General features: G+C 40.9%; 1 protein-coding gene across 1 annotated transcript in view; it reads right to left on the bottom strand.

The window, feature by feature from the left end:
* LOC149012063 (SET domain-containing protein) overlaps nt 1-8,138 on the bottom strand; it is a 50,039-nt gene extending 41,901 nt beyond the window's left edge. The window contains exons 1-2 of the mRNA XM_089159479.1: nt 7,877-8,138; nt 7,403-7,778 (exon numbers count right to left, since the gene is read on the bottom strand). Of these exons, the coding sequence (XP_089015605.1) occupies nt 7,403-7,778; nt 7,877-7,884 (384 nt within the window). The 5' untranslated portion in view covers nt 7,885-8,138. The remainder of the gene's footprint in view (nt 1-7,402; nt 7,779-7,876) is intronic.
* Nucleotides 8,139-19,028: the final 10,890 nt, after the last annotated feature.

Below are 19,028 nucleotides of genomic sequence, written 5' to 3'. Positions count from 1 at the left end.
TTCTCCGACGACAATACTGCAGGGAAAGTTTGTCGGTTGAAGAGGTCAATTTATGGGTTAAAACAGTCTCCTAGATGCTAGTTTGGATGCCTCCTTAAGGCAATGACTTATATTGGGTACAAGCAAAGCAATGCTGATCATACACCATTCGTCAAGAAGTCAGGTACTAACATCACACTTCTCATTGTCTACGTAGACGATATTGTCATCACAGGGAATGATGGTGAAGAAATTAAAAAGTTGAAGGACTTTCTTGGCAGAGAGTTTGAAATTAAAGATCTAGGGAAGTTACAGTATTTCTTAGGGATTGAGGTGGCTCGATCAAAGAAAGGTATATTCCTATCCCAAAGAAAGTACGTCCTAGATCTATTATTAAAAGTGGGAATGTTGGGGTGTAAAGCAGTTGATACCCCTATTAAAGCTGGAGCTAAACTTAAAGAAAAAGAGGGAGAACCAGTGGACAAAGGAAGATACCAAAGGCTGGTAGGGAAGCTTATTTACTTGTCCCACACCAGGCCAGACATTGCTTATGCTGTAGGGATAGTAAGCCAATTCATGCATAATCCATATTTAGCTCATATGAAGGCTGTAACTAGAATACTACAGTATTTGAAGGGAACTCCTGGAAAAGGAATACTTCTATCACCCACTGATAATCTAAAAGTAAAGGCGTACACTGATGCAGACCGGGCTGGATCTCCTAACAGGAAGTCAATTTCAGGCTATTGTACCTTTGTTGGAGATAATCTAGTCACTTGGAGAAGTAAGAAACAGAATGTGGTAGCTTTGTCTAGTACCGAAGCTGAATATAGAGCTAAAGTTCATAAAGTTTGTGAGCTACTATGGTTGAAAGGCTTGCTGCAAGATATTGGAATCCAAGTTCCAAACCCTATGATGTTATATTGTGACAACAAGGCTGCTATTAGTATTGCTAATAATTCAGTGCAACATGATCGAACTAAGAACATTGAAATTGACAGGTTTTTTGTCAAAGGAAAGTTGGAACAAGGGCTTATCTGCATGCCTTTTGTAAGATCTGGAGACCAAGTAACAGATGGTTTCACTAAGGGTTTGAAAGAAAGAAATTTCCTTCCTATTGTAAGCAAGTTGGGCATGACTAATATCTATGCCTCAACTTGAGGGGGAGTGTTGGATTCTACTAGGAGTTCAATCAAAGTTTGTATAGGAGTTAAATTAGAGTTTGTATTCATGTAAAATTCTATTCCTTATAATAGTGTACTTTACACTTAATTATAAAGAGAGGGCTTGAGATCATTGAATCTACAAGCCATTCTACCAATATCGTGTTTCTCAACAAAGAATTACAAAGACTACTTGGCTATTTATAGCCTTTAAAAACTTGAAACCTACATGGGAATCCTTAACAGACTAGGATCCCACCACTAAACCTAAACCTTGGATTGGAATCTACTAACTAATGACATATGCTGAAATTAGACTTTAAGTTAACTTGGATAAGCACATGCTAAATTCTCCTTCAATTAAAACTCTTAACCACATGTGCCAATTTAAGATAACCCAAGACTCAACAAACCCAACTTCAATCAAAACAAAACTCCTAAGACCACTTTAAAACAAACTCAATTTAATAAATAAAAACAAACTCAAATTCTACAAGTAGAGTTGGAAATAATTCCAGCTCTCAAAAGAGGGCTAAAATGCCCTAAATACCCCTACTAGAGAGCTCGGCCAGCTTAGGGTGGCTTCTTGGATCCATCCAAGGGGCCCACTTAGGGTTTCGGCTAGGGGGTCTTTGTGTTCACATCAAACCATTTACTAACAAAGTTGTCAAACAGGTAAGCAGGACTGTGAGGAAGACACTAAATGATATGGAATGAAATGACCACTTGTATCAATAAATTCCTCTGAAGGGACTTGGTGATATAATAATGATGTTCAAACAGCCACCAAGTAAGAAATCTAATTTTAAAAACTAGGCAAAAAGCCTAATGATTCAAAGGATCTAAGAAGGTATGAATTTGTCAAAAATGAAGCAAAGAAGATTGTGGAAAAGCAAAGACAAAGCAATATGATGATCTTCATATCAATAAAGCCACAAAGGAAGGGAGAAGAACTATCTATATGGTAGCTAAAATAAAGGAAAGGAAGAGTATAAATCGTGACCATATTTAAATGCATTAAAAATGAACACAGTAAAAGGTACTAAAAGAGAAGAGGACACAAAGAAGAGATCAAAAATTTATTTATACAGCTTACTAAATGAAACATTCAAGTAATAGTTTATTGAAGACTGCATTATTCATCATGAGAAACCATGTGGTAGACATATTCATGCATCAATATTTCGTTGACTTCAAAGTCTGCCTTGCTAGAGATTTTATCAGGAAATCTTCTTCTTGCTACCAAAACAGATAGTGATTTCTTTTGGGTTCTATTGCTCCTATGGATTTTTTTTTACTATATTAATCTTTGTCCATGAGTTCACCACTATGATCGAGAGATTGCACTGGTCATTGTACTCAACTGAATGCAGCTTTTAAGCAATAGTTCTATGAATGAGTTGTATATCTTGCAAAATTTAGAAAGTGTTTTGTCAGTTTCTTCTTAAAGAGAATATAGGAATGTAGATGAACCTGTTGAAGCTTCCTTCAACACATGAACATGTAAAAAAGTGTTAGATGTACTTATGAAATTATGATTATATAATAATGCCATGACAACACTATAATAAATATGCTTGAAAGAAATCTCATCATCCCTTATAATTGCTGAGCTTTAAACTTATCCTATAATTATGTTTCTGAATGAATAATCCGGGAAAGATGGTCCATCAACTCTTTCCTCTTCCATCTCTCATCCAATTAAGTACACTATTAGCTGGAATCATATTATTAATTTTTATTGATGTGACCAGGGTTGAACCCCTGGCTGAAACCATAAAGTGGGCTCATCTAGGGTTGGCCGAACCCTAAAGAGGGTATTTTGCTCAAAACCAGCCCCAAATAATTGCTGGTTTTTATTTTCAAATTTTTCTATCTATTTTCTGAAGAGTTTCAGTCAGTTAGGAAGTCCAGTTTGAGTCTTGAGTCTTTAGTTTCTTTTAATTCCAGCACATGTCAATTAGAAACTTCAATTAGATAGAATTTAGCATGTGTCTGATGTAAACCCAGATTTAGGGTTAAGGGTAGTATTGGAATATCTCTAAATTTCTCTAAATTTAAGGGCTACTCAAGAATTTCCAGCAAAAGAAAATGGTTATGCTAGAGTTTATAAGGTATTTTATTACTCTAAAAACCCTGGTGAAATGTGAACTCAGATCTGAAATTTTAACAAAATCAGAAAACTAGGTTTTTCTTTTTTCTTTTTTCTTGGGGGGGGGGGGGGGGGGGGTTGGCTAGTGTAGGAAAGGGACTGAACTTGCTGCCTTTCAATGCTCAGACCTTACTCTAATGATTCTGGAATACGGGGAAGGGTCTGAATTGCAATCGAGCTGGGCTTCAGAAGATTCAGAGGAAGAAGATGAAGTGCAGCAGAGTTTTCAGATTTAAGAAGATAGGATTATTTGGGAAAACTGACAGTAGCTCAATAACCTGAAAGGAGTGCGATTCTAGGGAAAGAAGAAAGAATGTGATGCAGGCTGGGGTAGGGAACTACAGGGGGTGGGATTTGTGTTGCCGCAGGGAAGGGGGGTAGGGGAGTTGTGAGGCTAAGGAAGAGGTGCGGGACAGGCTGGGGCTGTCGAAAGGAGTAGGGGAGGAGAACTAGGGGACTGTTGGGGGAGGGGAATGAGCAGGAAGGGCTGCAATCGGGTGGGAATGGTTTCTAGGAGTTGTGCAAGGAAGAGAAAGGGGTGGGGAGGGGTGCGCTGGTCTAGGGGAGCAGGAGGATTGGCTGGAACTTAAGAATACTTACTTGGAGCTTGCTGTGAAGGCTAATGGCTGCTGTTGAAGGAGATGGATTGCTAATTGTAGCAGTAGAACTCTTCAAAAACCTGTCGTGGCCCTCCCGAAGAGAACCACAACCCTGTGTATCAAAAAATTCTTAATTTTTTTCAATCGAACTTGAGTATTACAAAGAATTATTGGCTATTTATAGCCTTTAAAAGACTTGACACTGTGGGAATCCTTAATAACAAGGATCACACCTCTCCACCTAAATTCTTTATTTGGAATCTAAATAATTAAAGACCTTAACTCTAGGTGGGATTCCTATAAATTAGGATTCTACCACATGAATTGATCTCAAACATTCAAAACATAAGATCAAAGGGATATAAATTAGGATTCTACCACATGAATTGATCTCAAATATCCAAAACATAAGATCAAAGGGATACTAAACACATGCTGAAATAAAACTTTTACTGTCTTAAAACTCTGATTAGCACATGCTAAATTCTATTTAAATAGAATTCTAATTGACATGTGCTAAACTAATGACTTAAGGACTCAAAAGTCAAAACAAACTCAATTTAAGAAATAAAAGCGAACTCAAACTCTAGAAATAGAGCTGGAATTAGTTCCAGGACTGAAAAGAGGGCTAAATAATCCTACAATGGGGTTCAGCAGCATCCTGGGGCCCGCCTTGGAGTTCAGCAAGGGGTCTCTGTTTTCACATCAGTGTTAATTAGGATTTTATTTCAGCATGTGACAATTAGAGTCCATTAGATCTTCTATTATTTGCTTGGTCGGTTGTGATTAAATGTAACGGGGGTTCTTAATCTATAAAGGGGACCCACTTAGGTTTAGGGTCTTTTTTTTTTTGGATAAATAAATAATCAATAAAAGACGGAAAACCAAATTACAGAGAAAGATCCCAAAAGACAGGATCAAGGGTGAAGATGGGAGTTGAGCCCCAAGGAAACAACAATGAGCTTGTTCCTTGGGGAGTCAACCACCGAGGGGATGGGGCTAGCAGAAATTTTAGAGGATACATCAAAGTAAATAGCATTCCAAATAGTGTCAATAGAGCGGGATTTAGAGGTCCAGCGACAGAGATTTTGCTCCCACCAAAGATGGTGGACTATAGCACCAAAGACAAGTCTGCCAATGCGGTCACAAATAAATGAACCTAAAAAGTTACTCAATACCCAAGACCAGTCCCGGCTAAAACCAAAAGAACGACGGGAGCAGGGCCAAATGAAATTAAGGGGCTTTTCTCCAAAGGGAACTAGAGAAAGGGCAAGAAAATAACAAATGCTCAGTGTCCTCGGCACCATTCCAGCAAAGGATACAATTTGGATTCACAAGGATGTGGCGGGACAGGAGGAATGACTGGGTAGGAAGGGCTATGTTTGGGGCTCTCCAAAGGGTAAGTGCATGGCGGGAAATGTGACCTTTGAACCAAACCAAGGGGGCCAAGGAGGGGTTCGGACCAAGTTCCAAGCAAAAGAAGTGGTAAATGATTTGGTGGTAAAGGGAAGCCAGATAACTAAGTCGTGGGGATGGGAAACTAAGGGGGGGGGGAGAGTTCTAGACTTGCGTGAGACTCTGGTGAGGAGAAGGGACCCAATAACCATTAGAGATGAAGTGGGAGAATAGGGTAGATTTGGGAATGCGGCTCTCATAAGCAATGCGGAGGGTGAAAAGGTTGAGGAGGATCCCCATCGGATGCCATGGATCAAGCCAGAAGGAAGTAGAAGAACCAGAAGAGATGTGGATGGTAATAGCAGGAAGAGCCCGAGGTCTAAGAAGAAGAAACTTCCTCCAGATCCAGGAAGGATTAGGAGGGATAGGGGCAATCCAGAAAGAGTCGGATATGAGAAGGTGAGAGTGGACCCAGTTGACCCAGATGGAGTCATGATTTGTGACAATTTTCCAGATGAGTTTAAGCAAGGCGGCGGAATTGACTTCTTGGATTCTACGAATTCCTAGGCCCCCCTCAGATTTGGGTCGACAAATGTTGGACCAACTGATGGGGCAAAGGAATCACGTAGATTCCTGACCTTTCCAAAGAAAAGCACAGAAGAGAGATTCCATCGCCGATGAGATGGCCTTGGGGATTGGGAAAAGCCACACCAATAAAGGTAGGAAGATTGGAGTACAGATTGAATGAGCCACCCTACCAGCAAATGAGAGAAGCCGGCTTTTCCAAAGCTGGAGACTCTTGCTGATATGGTCCAACATAGGGGAACAGTGATGGCGAGAGAGCCTACCCGGGATAAAAGGGAGACCAAGGTAGACAACCGGGAAGGAGCTTGGCTTGAAACCAGAGAGATTTAGGAGATTAGAGCGCAGGGGCTCAGTCACTCCAGAAAGGAAGAGAGTAGACTTGTCAAGATTGACCCTAAGGTCAAAGATGGATTCAAAAAAGGAGAGGGTTTAGGGTCTTTTAGTAGGCTATAAATAGCCTATTATTTCTTTGTAATAGTTAAGACAAATTATGTGAATAAGAATATTGAGTTTGAAGACCCTAGTTTCTGTTTGAGGGGCCACAGTGGATTTACATCAAACTTCTTCTTCGAGATCAGCAACCTACTCTGTCTAGCACTATTATTCAGAAATTCCAGCAAGTTCTCAAAGGTTTCCAAGTCAGCACAGCAGTCACAGCCCTCTTCCCCCTTTTCGTCTACCATCGCAAGTCTCCCCCACCCTTTCCCCTTCTCGCACCCCTTCCCCAGCCCCTCCCATGCCTGCAAAACCCTAGACCCTTACCCCTTGCTGCTGCACCCTGGCAGCAGCTTTCCCCAGAACCTGCAAATTCTTCTTGGTCACTCCCCCAACCCTCCCCTACCCTGCTGCCCTTTCTTTCCCTCTCTTCTCTTCATCTCACCCTCCCCTCCTCTCTTTTCTTCCTTGCGGCAGAATCAGAAAAACTGGGGGGAAAGAAAAAAAAGAAGACAGAAGCAAAGAAAAAAGAAAAGAAAAGGAAGATCAAGGAGGAGATAGAAGAGATCGTTTTCCCTTTAAAATCCAACCCATATCCAGCCTTGCATGGGTATATTATTCAACACCTATGGTTATTCTCATTGTCGATAGAGAATACATGATCAATCAACTCTATTTTCAATCAACTTTATCCAATTAAAAACACTTTTATCTGAAATTATATTATTAATTTTTCTCTTGTTATCATTAGCTAAGGGTTGCAACATCTCTCCCTGGCATAAACTTTCCTCCTCAGCCATCTATTTCTCTTGTTTCTCATCTTCGATATCTCATGTCCAACTTCACTATGTGTCAGTTAACACTCTTCAATTTCCAAAAAGAAATGTAAAGAAGTAAATGTACACTCATCAGGTAACACTCATCAACTTTACAACTTTTAAATCATAATCATGACAACAAACCAACACGTCCATCTGCATGTACACCTTACAACTACTAGTATGTGCGCGAATATATATATATATCTCCATTTACTAAACCGATTACTATTTATGATAAGCACAATCAACAAACAAATTATGAGCTTTCCATACCTTGTGCAGTTCAGTCCCATTAAGAAGAGAATCAACCTCATCCAAGGTCCAGACCAAGGGCAAACATTCCCTGTCAGGGAGGAGCTGCAGATACCCGGCCCAAGCAGACGCCTCCCCTAAGCTTTTTTCATACATTATGGCAACAGAGAGGCCCAACAAACCCGCTAATCCTGCGTCTTCAATTATTTCTCGAGCCGCAGAGGTCTGGATTGTGAGGCAAGCACTCTTGGGTATGGTTGCAACAAGATCCCCTTCGACTAAATCACCTAGAGCTTTCACAGAGAATCCTTGTTCACAGCCGCCGTCAATTATCTGGAGAGCATCGCTGCATTCTATCCCCTGGGACCTCATCCATCGCTTGAATGCTCTCAATCGCCTGTACATGGATGAACAAATAATGAATTAAGTTGATACATGTAATACAAAAAAACATCAACAAAATTAAATCGACTAAGTCGCGGGAAAATTTCCGACCTGCTCATGAGGTTGCTTTTTCTTTTACCGTCTGCGATTTCTCGGTGTGTAAGGGTGGTCAGATACCCAGTTTTGGAGTCGCAATTTGTTTCAGTCTTCTAAGAGGTTAAGTTTGGCCCTGATCGGCGAACCCAGCCTAATCCCGGATAGGCTTGTACTGCTTTCTCAATCCTGAAGCTGGTTTGGTTGGAAATTGCGGACGTTGGCTCACATGGGCATGGCTAACCCCGTAAATGGAGAGCCCAAATCGGATTAAGCCAAACTAGTGCTGGCATACTCAGGATTGGATAGGTGCGAGATGGACTTCATTAAATTTCTAGGGCACAAAACGCCATGTGCACGTACAATCAACTCTTTTTTTTATAGACAGTACTTGTAACAACCCCCGTCTTTCTAACCCGAGATCCGTATTGCAGGTCCGATAACCCAAAGGTCTAGTCGGGTAAATTTGTGGAGTGTCCAGGATAGAAGTCCATGATCCATACTCTGAACCCATGGATCTGGATCCTCTGTTTGAAGAGCCTGTCTTGATTGGTAGTTAGACTTTTCGAAGGCAAGTGTTGTATGGAGATGTCCGGAATGAAGGTTAGATCTCCCCTATCTCTTCTTTATGGTTAGGTTGTACTTGGACATCAACCCCCTAGCAAAAGCACCCTTGTATGGAAAAATACATGGGGGCGGTTGCTAGTGGCGGTCGATCAAACCAAGTAACCGCCTGGTTCTGTTTTCGGGGTTTGCCTTATTTTGCCCCCTGACTTCTATAAAAGGTAACCCTCGTCCAATTTACGAATATTTTATTCGTGGTTACTGTTTTTGGAGGTTAGATGGCTGTGGAGAAGTGCCGAAAGCAGATCTAAAGTGCTAGTAGTGATCTGGAGATCAATCCTTCCCTGTTTCTGGTATTCTAGAGTGAGGTAATGGATTCACCATTCATCCTTTATCTCCCTTGTCTTTCAATTTCATGTTAACCCATCCCCTCATCATGGTGGTTACCCTTTTGATCAATCGTAACTCTCTTTCCAATCTTCTTGATGTGATTCATCCGAAAACAAAACCTTGCTTTCGTGAAAAGGATAGATCCAGTTAAGGGGAGAGTTATGGGTAACCCAATTATGGTGATTGTTAGGTTTCCTTTCACCCATTGGCTATAGGAGTGTTAGATTCGAGATTTAGACTATGATCACTCGAAATCCAGATTAAAAACGGATGATCAGAAGTGTGAGTTTCGGATTGAAAATCTCTGTTTTTTGGGCGGTCACTAGTGGCGGTCGCTCAACCTAAGCGACCGGCTGATAAACAGTGACCAAATGACTTTTAGTTTTGGTCCACTTTGATTTAATTGACTTATACATTATTGTAACCCTGTGTTTAGGTGTTCTCTGTTTGAAGAGAAAGTCTTATAATAGTTTACCGATTCCGTTTTACAGACGATTTACTTATATGCAGGTAAGGACATTCAATCCTATCTTTATGAATAGACTTGAACATGCTAGTCCAGTGTATGTTATAATTAGTCTTTCATTATATATGTTGTTGTAATCATGTGTTACATACTAATCTTATTATATTATTGTTGTTTATCTTGTTTACATATATACTTTGTTGGTTATGAATGTTATGTACTGATGATGTTAGTATGTGGTTCTGATGGATGAGGTATTCATTTGGGATATCTTAGCTTGGGATATCAGAAGGCTGTGGAATGGGACACATGCATGCTGATGTCTCTCAGCACTGTCATAACTATTGGATGACATTCTTAGGTAGAGTCTAGAATTGCATGGCTAGGTACCCCACATGCTACTACCCTTTCGGTAAGGGGATTGAAACCGGATGACCCGTGATAACAGTGATGTGACATTGGTCCATTGTTAGTCATATAAGTGGTAGGGTTGCATATGTTAGGGTTGGGCTCATGGACGTCCAAGGAACGAACCGGGAGTCGTGAGGAGTCATGAGAGCATTCTGCCCCAACAATATGTGGATAACCATAGGGTTATGGAATGAAGTCCAATAGCGGTAGCCAGTCCAAGAGGATTCTCATTCCTAGGTTGCGAAGGATACTGAACTGAGTTGGTTGGTGCCATAGGGGATGTATCTGGACTTCATGTAGACATGTTACCAGTATGACCTTGCATTGGATTAGAAACCCCAACATGCGCCAGTACTCATTATCAATGGTCGTGGTGAGAGAGTGTTGACTTAACCCCAACCATGGTTTGAGAGCCAGGTGTGGACCTTCCCTTTTGCTCAGGATCCCTACAGAGGTAACTAGTCCTTGTCGGATCAGAGTGACTAAACTTACCCAAGGTAGGGCTGGGTATATCTTAAAACATGTCAACTGTTAGAGACTTGCATAGTTAGAAATCATAGTATCATTTATACTTTGCACTCATTCATATCATTTATGCATTTATGATTTGTTGGATAATTCATGGGAATTGTAATTGTTCTTACTGAGTTCTCTATAACTCACTCCTTTATTTGTATATGTTTTATTAGCCTGCACAGATGGAGGAATTGTGTCGGAAGATGGACTGGTTTCCTATGAAGGAACCTTCCCGTATGAAGAGGATGTGGCACCGGCAATGGGAAATGGAGATAGCCTGTGCGGGAGCTCCTGTGAGTGCATGGAATGCGCTTATCGCACCCATTGATGGATAGAGACGACAAGTTGCCGGGCAGTTTGCTCAATGAATGGAGAAGAACTGGAGGACGCATTTTCTAGAGATTCATGAGAAACATTATTTAGCCTTAGAAAAGGAAACTATAAAGAAAATAATATAACTCTTTTTTATTGCTTTCCGCTAAACTCGTATTCATTTTAAATTAGTATTCTTTCATTCATTTTTTTTGTTGGAGTATTTGGACTCCTGTAATCCTTTAATTCATTAATTAAACCATTATTGCTCTTGATTGTCTTTATTTGTATTTAATACTGTTGATAGACTAAAACCGTGGATCCTGTTATGGATCACTCCCGCGGGTTGTCGGGCGGGTAACCGAGACCGGCGGGTGGGGTGTGACAGTACTTCTATTCAAAGTGGGCACGAGGGAAAGGTGTACAAAGTTCCACCAACTACTAACTAGAAAGTAGCCATTATTTCGGGCCCAAAACCAAAAGGGCCTTCCTGGCTGAGAGATCCGCTATTCCTAGGAATGTAAGAAGGAAAACAATGCATACAACTATCAAGAAGGTAAAGGATATCCTGAATCAATGGCACTATACTCATCGGCGGTTGCACTTCTCCCTTGATATAGTTGATTAATTGTTTGCAATCCTTTTCAACGAGGATAGAATCATTGCCACTTGCAATCGTCTCTAATAATCCTTATCTGAAAACCAAAACTTCACCTTCTTCTGCTGAATTATAATACCCTAGTAACGATGAAACTCTAAGAGGATTATCATTTGCATCTCTAATAATGAACCCCCCCCCCCCATTATTGTTTTTGCAATCCATGAAGCATCTGTGTTTACCTTCAGGAAGCCTTGTGGAGGAGGTTCCAAACCTTGCTACATCTCTTCATTGCTTCCTTTTGTCAAGGTTAAAGATGATCTGCATACTTTTTGATTTTCTAAAAATTCTACAACACTGCTAATAGCCATGGTAATAACCTCTATTGGGTTCCATCTTTTTTCTCCCACAATACAGTCATTTTGAGCTTTCCATAACCACCACACCACAAAGGAGCTTAAACATTTTAATTTTTTTGCTTCTTGGTTTCCCAATTTGCCAAATTCCTTCCACATTGTAATCCATTCTATGAGAGAATTGCAACAATCATCTGAGACTCTCCATGACAAAGGGGAACCAAGCCACACTCTTTTTGCAAACTAACTAATACGGGAAGATCATACCCGACTGGGCCTAGGCCCGAACATGGTCAACTAGGTATGGACCCAAACATGGGCAACTGGGTTTGGACCCGAACATGGGCAACTGGGTCTGGACCCGAACATAGGCAACTGCGTTTGGACCCGACCATGGGCAATATCCAGTAAAACAGTTAGGATCTTAGCCGACCGTGAAACCTAACCCTGACCTTGACCCGGATCCTTTGGTGTTTGTAAGTCCGAAGACCCGGAGTGGTGGAAGAAGAGACTTGTGGGCCCTCGTAGTTGAAGACTTGGTGTGTATGATTCAGAGCCCATGGACATTGACAGTGTTGCCCCTTACTTGGATGCATTGTCAATGTTTAGTGAGAAACTACACCTAGAAGAGAGGAAGCTTAGTTGAAGTACTTGATGCGCTCCCGGTCTTGTTTCGAAGATATTTTTCTAATCTAGACTTGTTAATTGACCTGTAGGAGAAAACCCAACTCAATTCGGATCAATCTAGCCCTTCATTTCCTTGGATCAAGCTTGCTGTCCATGCTTGGTCGACTGATTGATCGAATGGGCCAGTCGACCAAAGGATGCCCAAATCAGAGAAAAATATGCTTTTTGAATATTCTCTTCTCTACTTAAGGGAACCTCGTGTCTTGAACCCTATTTCACATTCCTAGCTTGCTAAGAACGTGGGGAGAGCTTCCCAAAGCATTTCCTTGGTAGTGGTGAAGATTATTCCATTCAAATCATTGCCAATCATTGTCTATTGCCTCCATTTGCATCTACAAGGTATGATTCCTCATTCTCACTCTCTATTATACTATTTTCTTTTCTTTTCTTGTTGTTGTAACCTTGGAGTTGATGCTGCAACCTTGCAACCATCACTTCAATTGTTCACTCTTGTTTAATCAATGATCTTATTCTATTCCTACCTATGCTATGCCCTCATTTTGATTCTTGCATATGCAATGCTATGATTCTCTTCTTATCTTCTTGCATTCTTGTCCTAAACTGAAGTATAAAGTGTGCTAAGTCTATGTTCTATGCTAGCATATGATTCTAATCCATTTCTTATCATTTCCCCTAGCTAATTCCTTCATTTCCATTGCAATTTCAATTGATTTCAACTGCAATTTCAATTGATTTCAATTCATGCTATGATTCTTGTATTTAGAACATAGGGTTTCAATTTGGGGATTCCTAATTAGACCATTAGATTATGCTAATTACTTGTTGTATAGTGTTCTTATACTATTACAATGAATCCCTCCAAGTTTCGGATCGATTCGAGCCCCGGAAGATCGATTTGGGCCAAAAATCACTATTCAGCCCCAACACTGTTCACTTGGTCAGTCAACCAATCAGTTGCTGAATTGTGTTCTTTGCCGATTTGATCCGTTCGACCTCCGATTTTTTCTAATCTTTCATTTATGTTTGTCTAGGGTCTTAATACCATCCTTGGATCATTCTTTTGAGATTGTTGGATTATCATCATCGCGGCTTAAGGTAAGGACGATTATACCCATATGAGATAGACAATGTGATTATTACACTGATGTTGGCAACTTAATAGGCTTAGCTTATTGGTTGTATCTGGACATCATATGACTACTGTAGGTACTTTGTGACAGTAGCATCATGTTTATTTACTCTTGTTTATCATGTCTATTCATTCTTGTTATTTACTTATACACTTGATTATGTGATGTTATGACATATCTTTCAATATGATGATGTGTCATGAATGTATGATATGATGAAACTGAGAATGTGATTGGATAAGTATGATTTGGGATTGGGGAATGTCCTTTTGACATTTTTGTTCCTTGGACATCAGAGGGAATAGTATGGGATGTTCTCCGAAGATGCCCATCGACGCTTTCCCAGATTATTGGATGACATACATAGGACTTGTCTAGATGTGTTGGCTAGGACATCCCCGTTGTATCATACCCGAATCGGAAGGGCATTGAGACCGAATGACCCGTGGTATAGTGTCACACCCCACCTGCCCGACAACCCGTGGGAGTGATCCGTCACAGGATCCACGGTTTTAGTCTATCAATAATAATAAATACAAGTAAAGACAATCATGAGCAAGAATAGGTTCAATAATTAAATAAAAGGATTACATGAGTCCAAATACTCCAATAAAATAATCAAGGAAAGAATAAATAATTAAAAAGAATACGAGTTCGGCGGAAACAATCAAAAAGAATTATATGATTTTCTTTCCAGTTTCTTTCTCTAAAGCTAGATAATGCTTTTCATAAATTTCTAGAAATGGGGTCGTCCAGTTCTCTCCATTCGGTGACCAAACTGCTTGGCAACATGTCTCCTCCGCCCATCAATGGGTGCTATAAGCGCATTCCATGCACTCGCAGGAGCTCCCGCACAGGCTATCTCCATTTCCCATTGCCGATGCTACATCTTCTTCATACGGGAAGGTTCCTTCATGGGAAACCAATCCATCTTCCGGCGTATATCCTCCATCTATATAAGCTAATAAAACATAGACAAATAAAGGAATGAGTTATGGAGAACTCAGTAAGAACAAACAATGATTCCCATCCATATGTCAAACCAATCAGAAATGCATATATGATATGTATGAATGCAAAGTATGAATACCGTTAAGATCTAACTATGCAAGTCTCTAACAGTTGACATGCTTTAAGATATAACACCAGCCCTCCTCTGGGTAGGTCTAGTCACTCTGATCCGGCAAGGACTAGTTACCTCTGTAGGGATCTTGGGTAAAATGGAAAGTCCACACTGGCTCTTAAACCATGGCTGGGGTTAATTCAACACTCTCTCACCACGACCATTGGCATGAGTACTGGCGCATGTCGGGGTTTCTAATCCAATGCAGGTCATAATGGTAACATACTACATGAAGTCTAGATACATTCCCTATGGCACCAACCAACTCGATTAGGTATCCTTCGCAACCTAGGAATGAGAACCCTCAGGGACTGGCTACTGCTATTAGACTCCACTCCATAACCTATGGTCATCCACATATTGTTGGGGCGGAATGCTCTCATGACTCCTCAAGACACCCGGTCCGTTCCTTGGACGTCCATGAGCCTAACCCTAACATATGCAACCCTACCATTTATATGACTAATAGTGGACCATCGTCACATCACTGCCATCCCGGGTCATCCGGCTTCAATTCCCCTACCGAAAGGGTAGTAGCATGTGGGGTACCTCGCCATGCAACTCTAGACTCTACCTAGGTATGTCATCAAGTAGTTATGATAGTGCTGGAGATATCAGCGAGCATATGTCCCATACCACAACCCTCTGATATCCCAAGCTAAGATATCCCAATGGAATACCCCTTCCATCAAAACCAAAAACCATCAACCATTATCATATTATATTCATAATCAACAAAGTATAAGTAAAGACAGTACAAACAACAAGCATATAATAAGATTAGCATGCTAACCAAGGTTACAATAGCATATGAAATGAAAGAACAGTAATAACAAACACTGGACTAGCATTTTTAAGTCATTTCATAAAGATAGGATTGTATATCCTTACTTGTAATTATATAGAATTCCTCTAACTTGCAAACCAGGAACAATTATAAGACTTCTATTTGAAACAGAGAACACCTATATACAGGGTTACAATAAGGTATAAGTCGAATGAATCAAAACCAAAAGTCAATTGGTCATTGGAAACTAGCCGGTCGCTTAGGCTGAGTGACCGCCCCAAAAACAGAGAGTTTCAATCCAAAACTCAAGCTTCTGATCATCCGATTTCAATTCGAATTTTGAATGATCATAGTCCGAATTTCAAATCTATCACTCCCATAACTAAGGGTGATACTAAACCTAACCAATGACATCAATTTGGTTATCTCGAATCCTCCCTCTTGATTAGATCAGCCCTTTTCACAAAAGCAGGGTTTCGTTTTCGGATCTGATCTCACCAAGATCATCAAAAATGTAGAAAATGCAATAGAAGGATCAAGAACAACCAAAGAGGAACACTAATCAACTTTTATCAAGCTTAAAGTGAAGTATGAGTGAACAGGGAATCACTTACCTCAACCAGATCAGCTATGAAGGACAATAGAACCTTCTAGAACACTGACAGCACTTCAGATCACCTTCTAGCATGTCTCCACAGCCGTTTAACCTCCAAAAACAGTAATCCCGAATGTAATATTCGTAAAATAGGCAAGGGTTACTATTTATAGGAGTCTGAGGGCAAAATACGGCAAAACCCCGCAACCAAGACCAGGTGGTCACTTGGTCTAATCAACCGCCACTAGCAACCGCCCCCAAGTAAATGCTATAGAAGGGGCTTTGCTCAGGGGGTTGATGTCCAAGTACAACCTAACCCTAATGAAGACATGGGAGAGGTCTTACCTTCATCCGAACATCTCCAGACATCACTTGCCTTTACAAAAGTCCAACTACCAAGCAAGGCAGGCTCTTCATCAAGAGAATCCAGATCCATGGGTTCAGGGTATGGATCATGGACTTCTATGGACACTCCACAAATTTACCCAGCTAGACTTTGGGTTCTCGGACCTACAATACGGATCCTGGGTTAAAAATACGGGTGTTGTTACAAGTAGTATGGTTTGATGGGCGCTCAAGACCGGTAACCAACCCGTGAGAGGACATAAATCGTATCACGGATACCCGAAAGGGGCCATTCATTGGTAGGGTTGCAAATAGCTAGACTTGGGCTCACGGGCACTCAAGACCGGTGGGTTATATCCGTGAGAGGACATGAGAGCTTCTCGTCTACTATTTGTGGATGACCAATGGGGTTGGTGAGTCCGGTGAGTAATATCCGTGACTCTAGTGTGAAGGATACCGGAAAGGATCCCAGGATGGGAGGAATGGACGTATCTGGATCTGACATGATATGACTGAGTAGATGACTTGACATGCACCACTACTAGACCAATGGTGATGTGAGAGAGCGGTGACTTAAACCCCAACCATGGATTTGTCCCGAGGGATGCAAGACCCATTACCAACCATGTTGAGTGATTGAGACTTACCCAAAGAAGTATGGTGCTATGCCTTAAAGCATGTCTACTATAGGGACTAGCATATGTAGAGTTAGAATCACACTTACATCATGTGTTTCATGTCATTTTGCATCATGTTATGATTTGTATCATATGGTTTATGTATTATGGAATAACTGCCTTGCTGAGTTCTCTCGAACTCATTCCATTCTGTGCAATTGTTTTGTTAGATTTCTCTGCAGGTATCGAAAAAGCTGATGGCTCATACCTTGAGACAGACCAGGATCCCTCATACTACTCTGAAGCTCTTGGCCACTATGAAGGTTACGGTGAAGATACCGAGGGTGGTTACCCTTTGTACCAAGATTAGCCCGACCCTGGTGTGGGAAAGGCCATGCTTAGTTTCCTACGTGTACACCTATGAGGATATATTGTATAAGACCGAGGAGACCTTAGCGTAGGCCTTTATACTGTTATTTTGGAACCTGGATCTGTAACTTAAACTTTCATTAATATACTCTTTTAAACTTTGGATTCTATAACTTAACTTTGATTGATTTACATTCCGCTGCCACTGAAGGAGTGAATTCCGCTCACTTCCTTCCTTTTGATTATACATTTGGTATCGTTTTATTTTGCACTCTGATTATTTGACCTTATCTTATTCTTGATGTCATTTATTATATGTTTTTACCTTGTTTAATATTGTTCATGATTGTGTTATCGTGCATGTGGGAGGCATGGTTGCTCGATACTTGATCCTTGGGACTATGGATCACATACCCATGTATGCTTGGTAGGATACCGGTTGGGTGGATGTGACAGACCGCACCACATATGGAAGGCTCCACTCACGCTGAGCCTACATGGTAACATCACCATGAACGGAAGGTCAACCCCAGGGCTGATTAGGTGGAACAACCAACGGGGGAGTCTGTCTAGGGCTGATTAGGTAGAACCACCATCAAGGGAGCCCGTTCAAGGCTGATTAGACGGAAACACAGTCGGGGGAGCCTATCTGAACCAAAAAGGTAACCCGCATACTATTTAAACAAGGAATCACCCCTCCGGTAAAAAAAGAACTCTTTCTTAGCAAATTCTTGTGTTGCACTCGCACGGGAGCTTTACTTGATCACCAACTAACTTTGCCATTGGAGGCGGCTTCCCGGCATCCTAGCCGGCCCGCGTCTAACCTTTCTTGCAGAGCTCATCGTCTTTGGACACTAGAAAGCAATCGAAGCTCAGTCAGAACCTTGATCGAAACTGAGACACATCACTAACAATGAAGGAGCACATGTGGAGTTGTTTCTTCTACCTGACCGCACTCCCCAAATAGTGATTTCACACCAACTTTCTTTGCTTGTAAGCTAGTTCCTATGGCCAAACATTCATTGTATGTGCTCCATATGAAATTTCTAATTTTTGGCGATGTTTTGCACTTCCAAATCTCCTTCCAATGTTCCTCTTTCATTTCATCCCAACTGTGTATCTTAGATGATGATGGACTCCTCTTTTCCTTAGTAAGTTGTTGTTGCATTAAGATATTGTATGCACTCTTTATAAAGAAGTTTCCATTGTTGCTACCTCCCCAAACTAATAGATCAGATGAATGAAACAAAGCTAATTTAATACTTAAAATTGCATTTGTTACCTCCGGAGAGAACCATCTAATAATTTTAGTGTTATTCCGTGTTTTTGAATTTTGGTTTATCAAATTTGTCACTATTATCCCCCCACACTCTCTAGATCTTCTTGTCTAAATTTTGAAGTTCTTAAGGCCCGGCACCCAAGGACCAATCCATACATCAATCTGATCACCAAAACCTATCTTCCATATTAGTCCTTTTTTAAATAGCTCTTTTCCTTCTATTATGCTTCTCCATGCCCATAATGGGTTATTTCCCAACCTTGCTTCAAGAAATGATGTATTTGGGAAATATATTCTCTTGAAAGATTTTGCCCACTCTGCATCCGATTGAGACCACAACCTCCATGCTACCTTGCTTAATAATGCCCTATTATGCATTAATGGATCTTTGAAGCCAACTCCCCCCTTATCCTTTTCCTTGCACAATCTTTTCCAAGACATCCAATGAATGGTGGATTTCTCTTTTGTCCCTCCCCAAAAGAGTCTTGCTACCCTAGCCTTCATCTTGTTATGGATAGATGTTGGAGTTTTAAAATGAGAGGTAGCATTGATAGTAGATGGTAGTGCCACACCTTTAAGAAGAACTTCCCTGCTTGTTTGGTTCAATAGCTTTTTGGTCCAACCCTGGAATCGATTTTTAGCTTGGTCACTAAGAGAATGAAAT

The sequence above is a fragment of the Hakea prostrata genome, chromosome 6, assembly GCF_041222555.1.
Source record: "Hakea prostrata isolate BN-2017 chromosome 6, UWA_Hpros_2, whole genome shotgun sequence".
Taxonomy (NCBI): domain Eukaryota; kingdom Viridiplantae; phylum Streptophyta; class Magnoliopsida; order Proteales; family Proteaceae; genus Hakea; species Hakea prostrata.
Note: the sequence above shows the minus strand (reverse complement) of the source record. Positions and strands in the feature narration are given on the sequence as shown.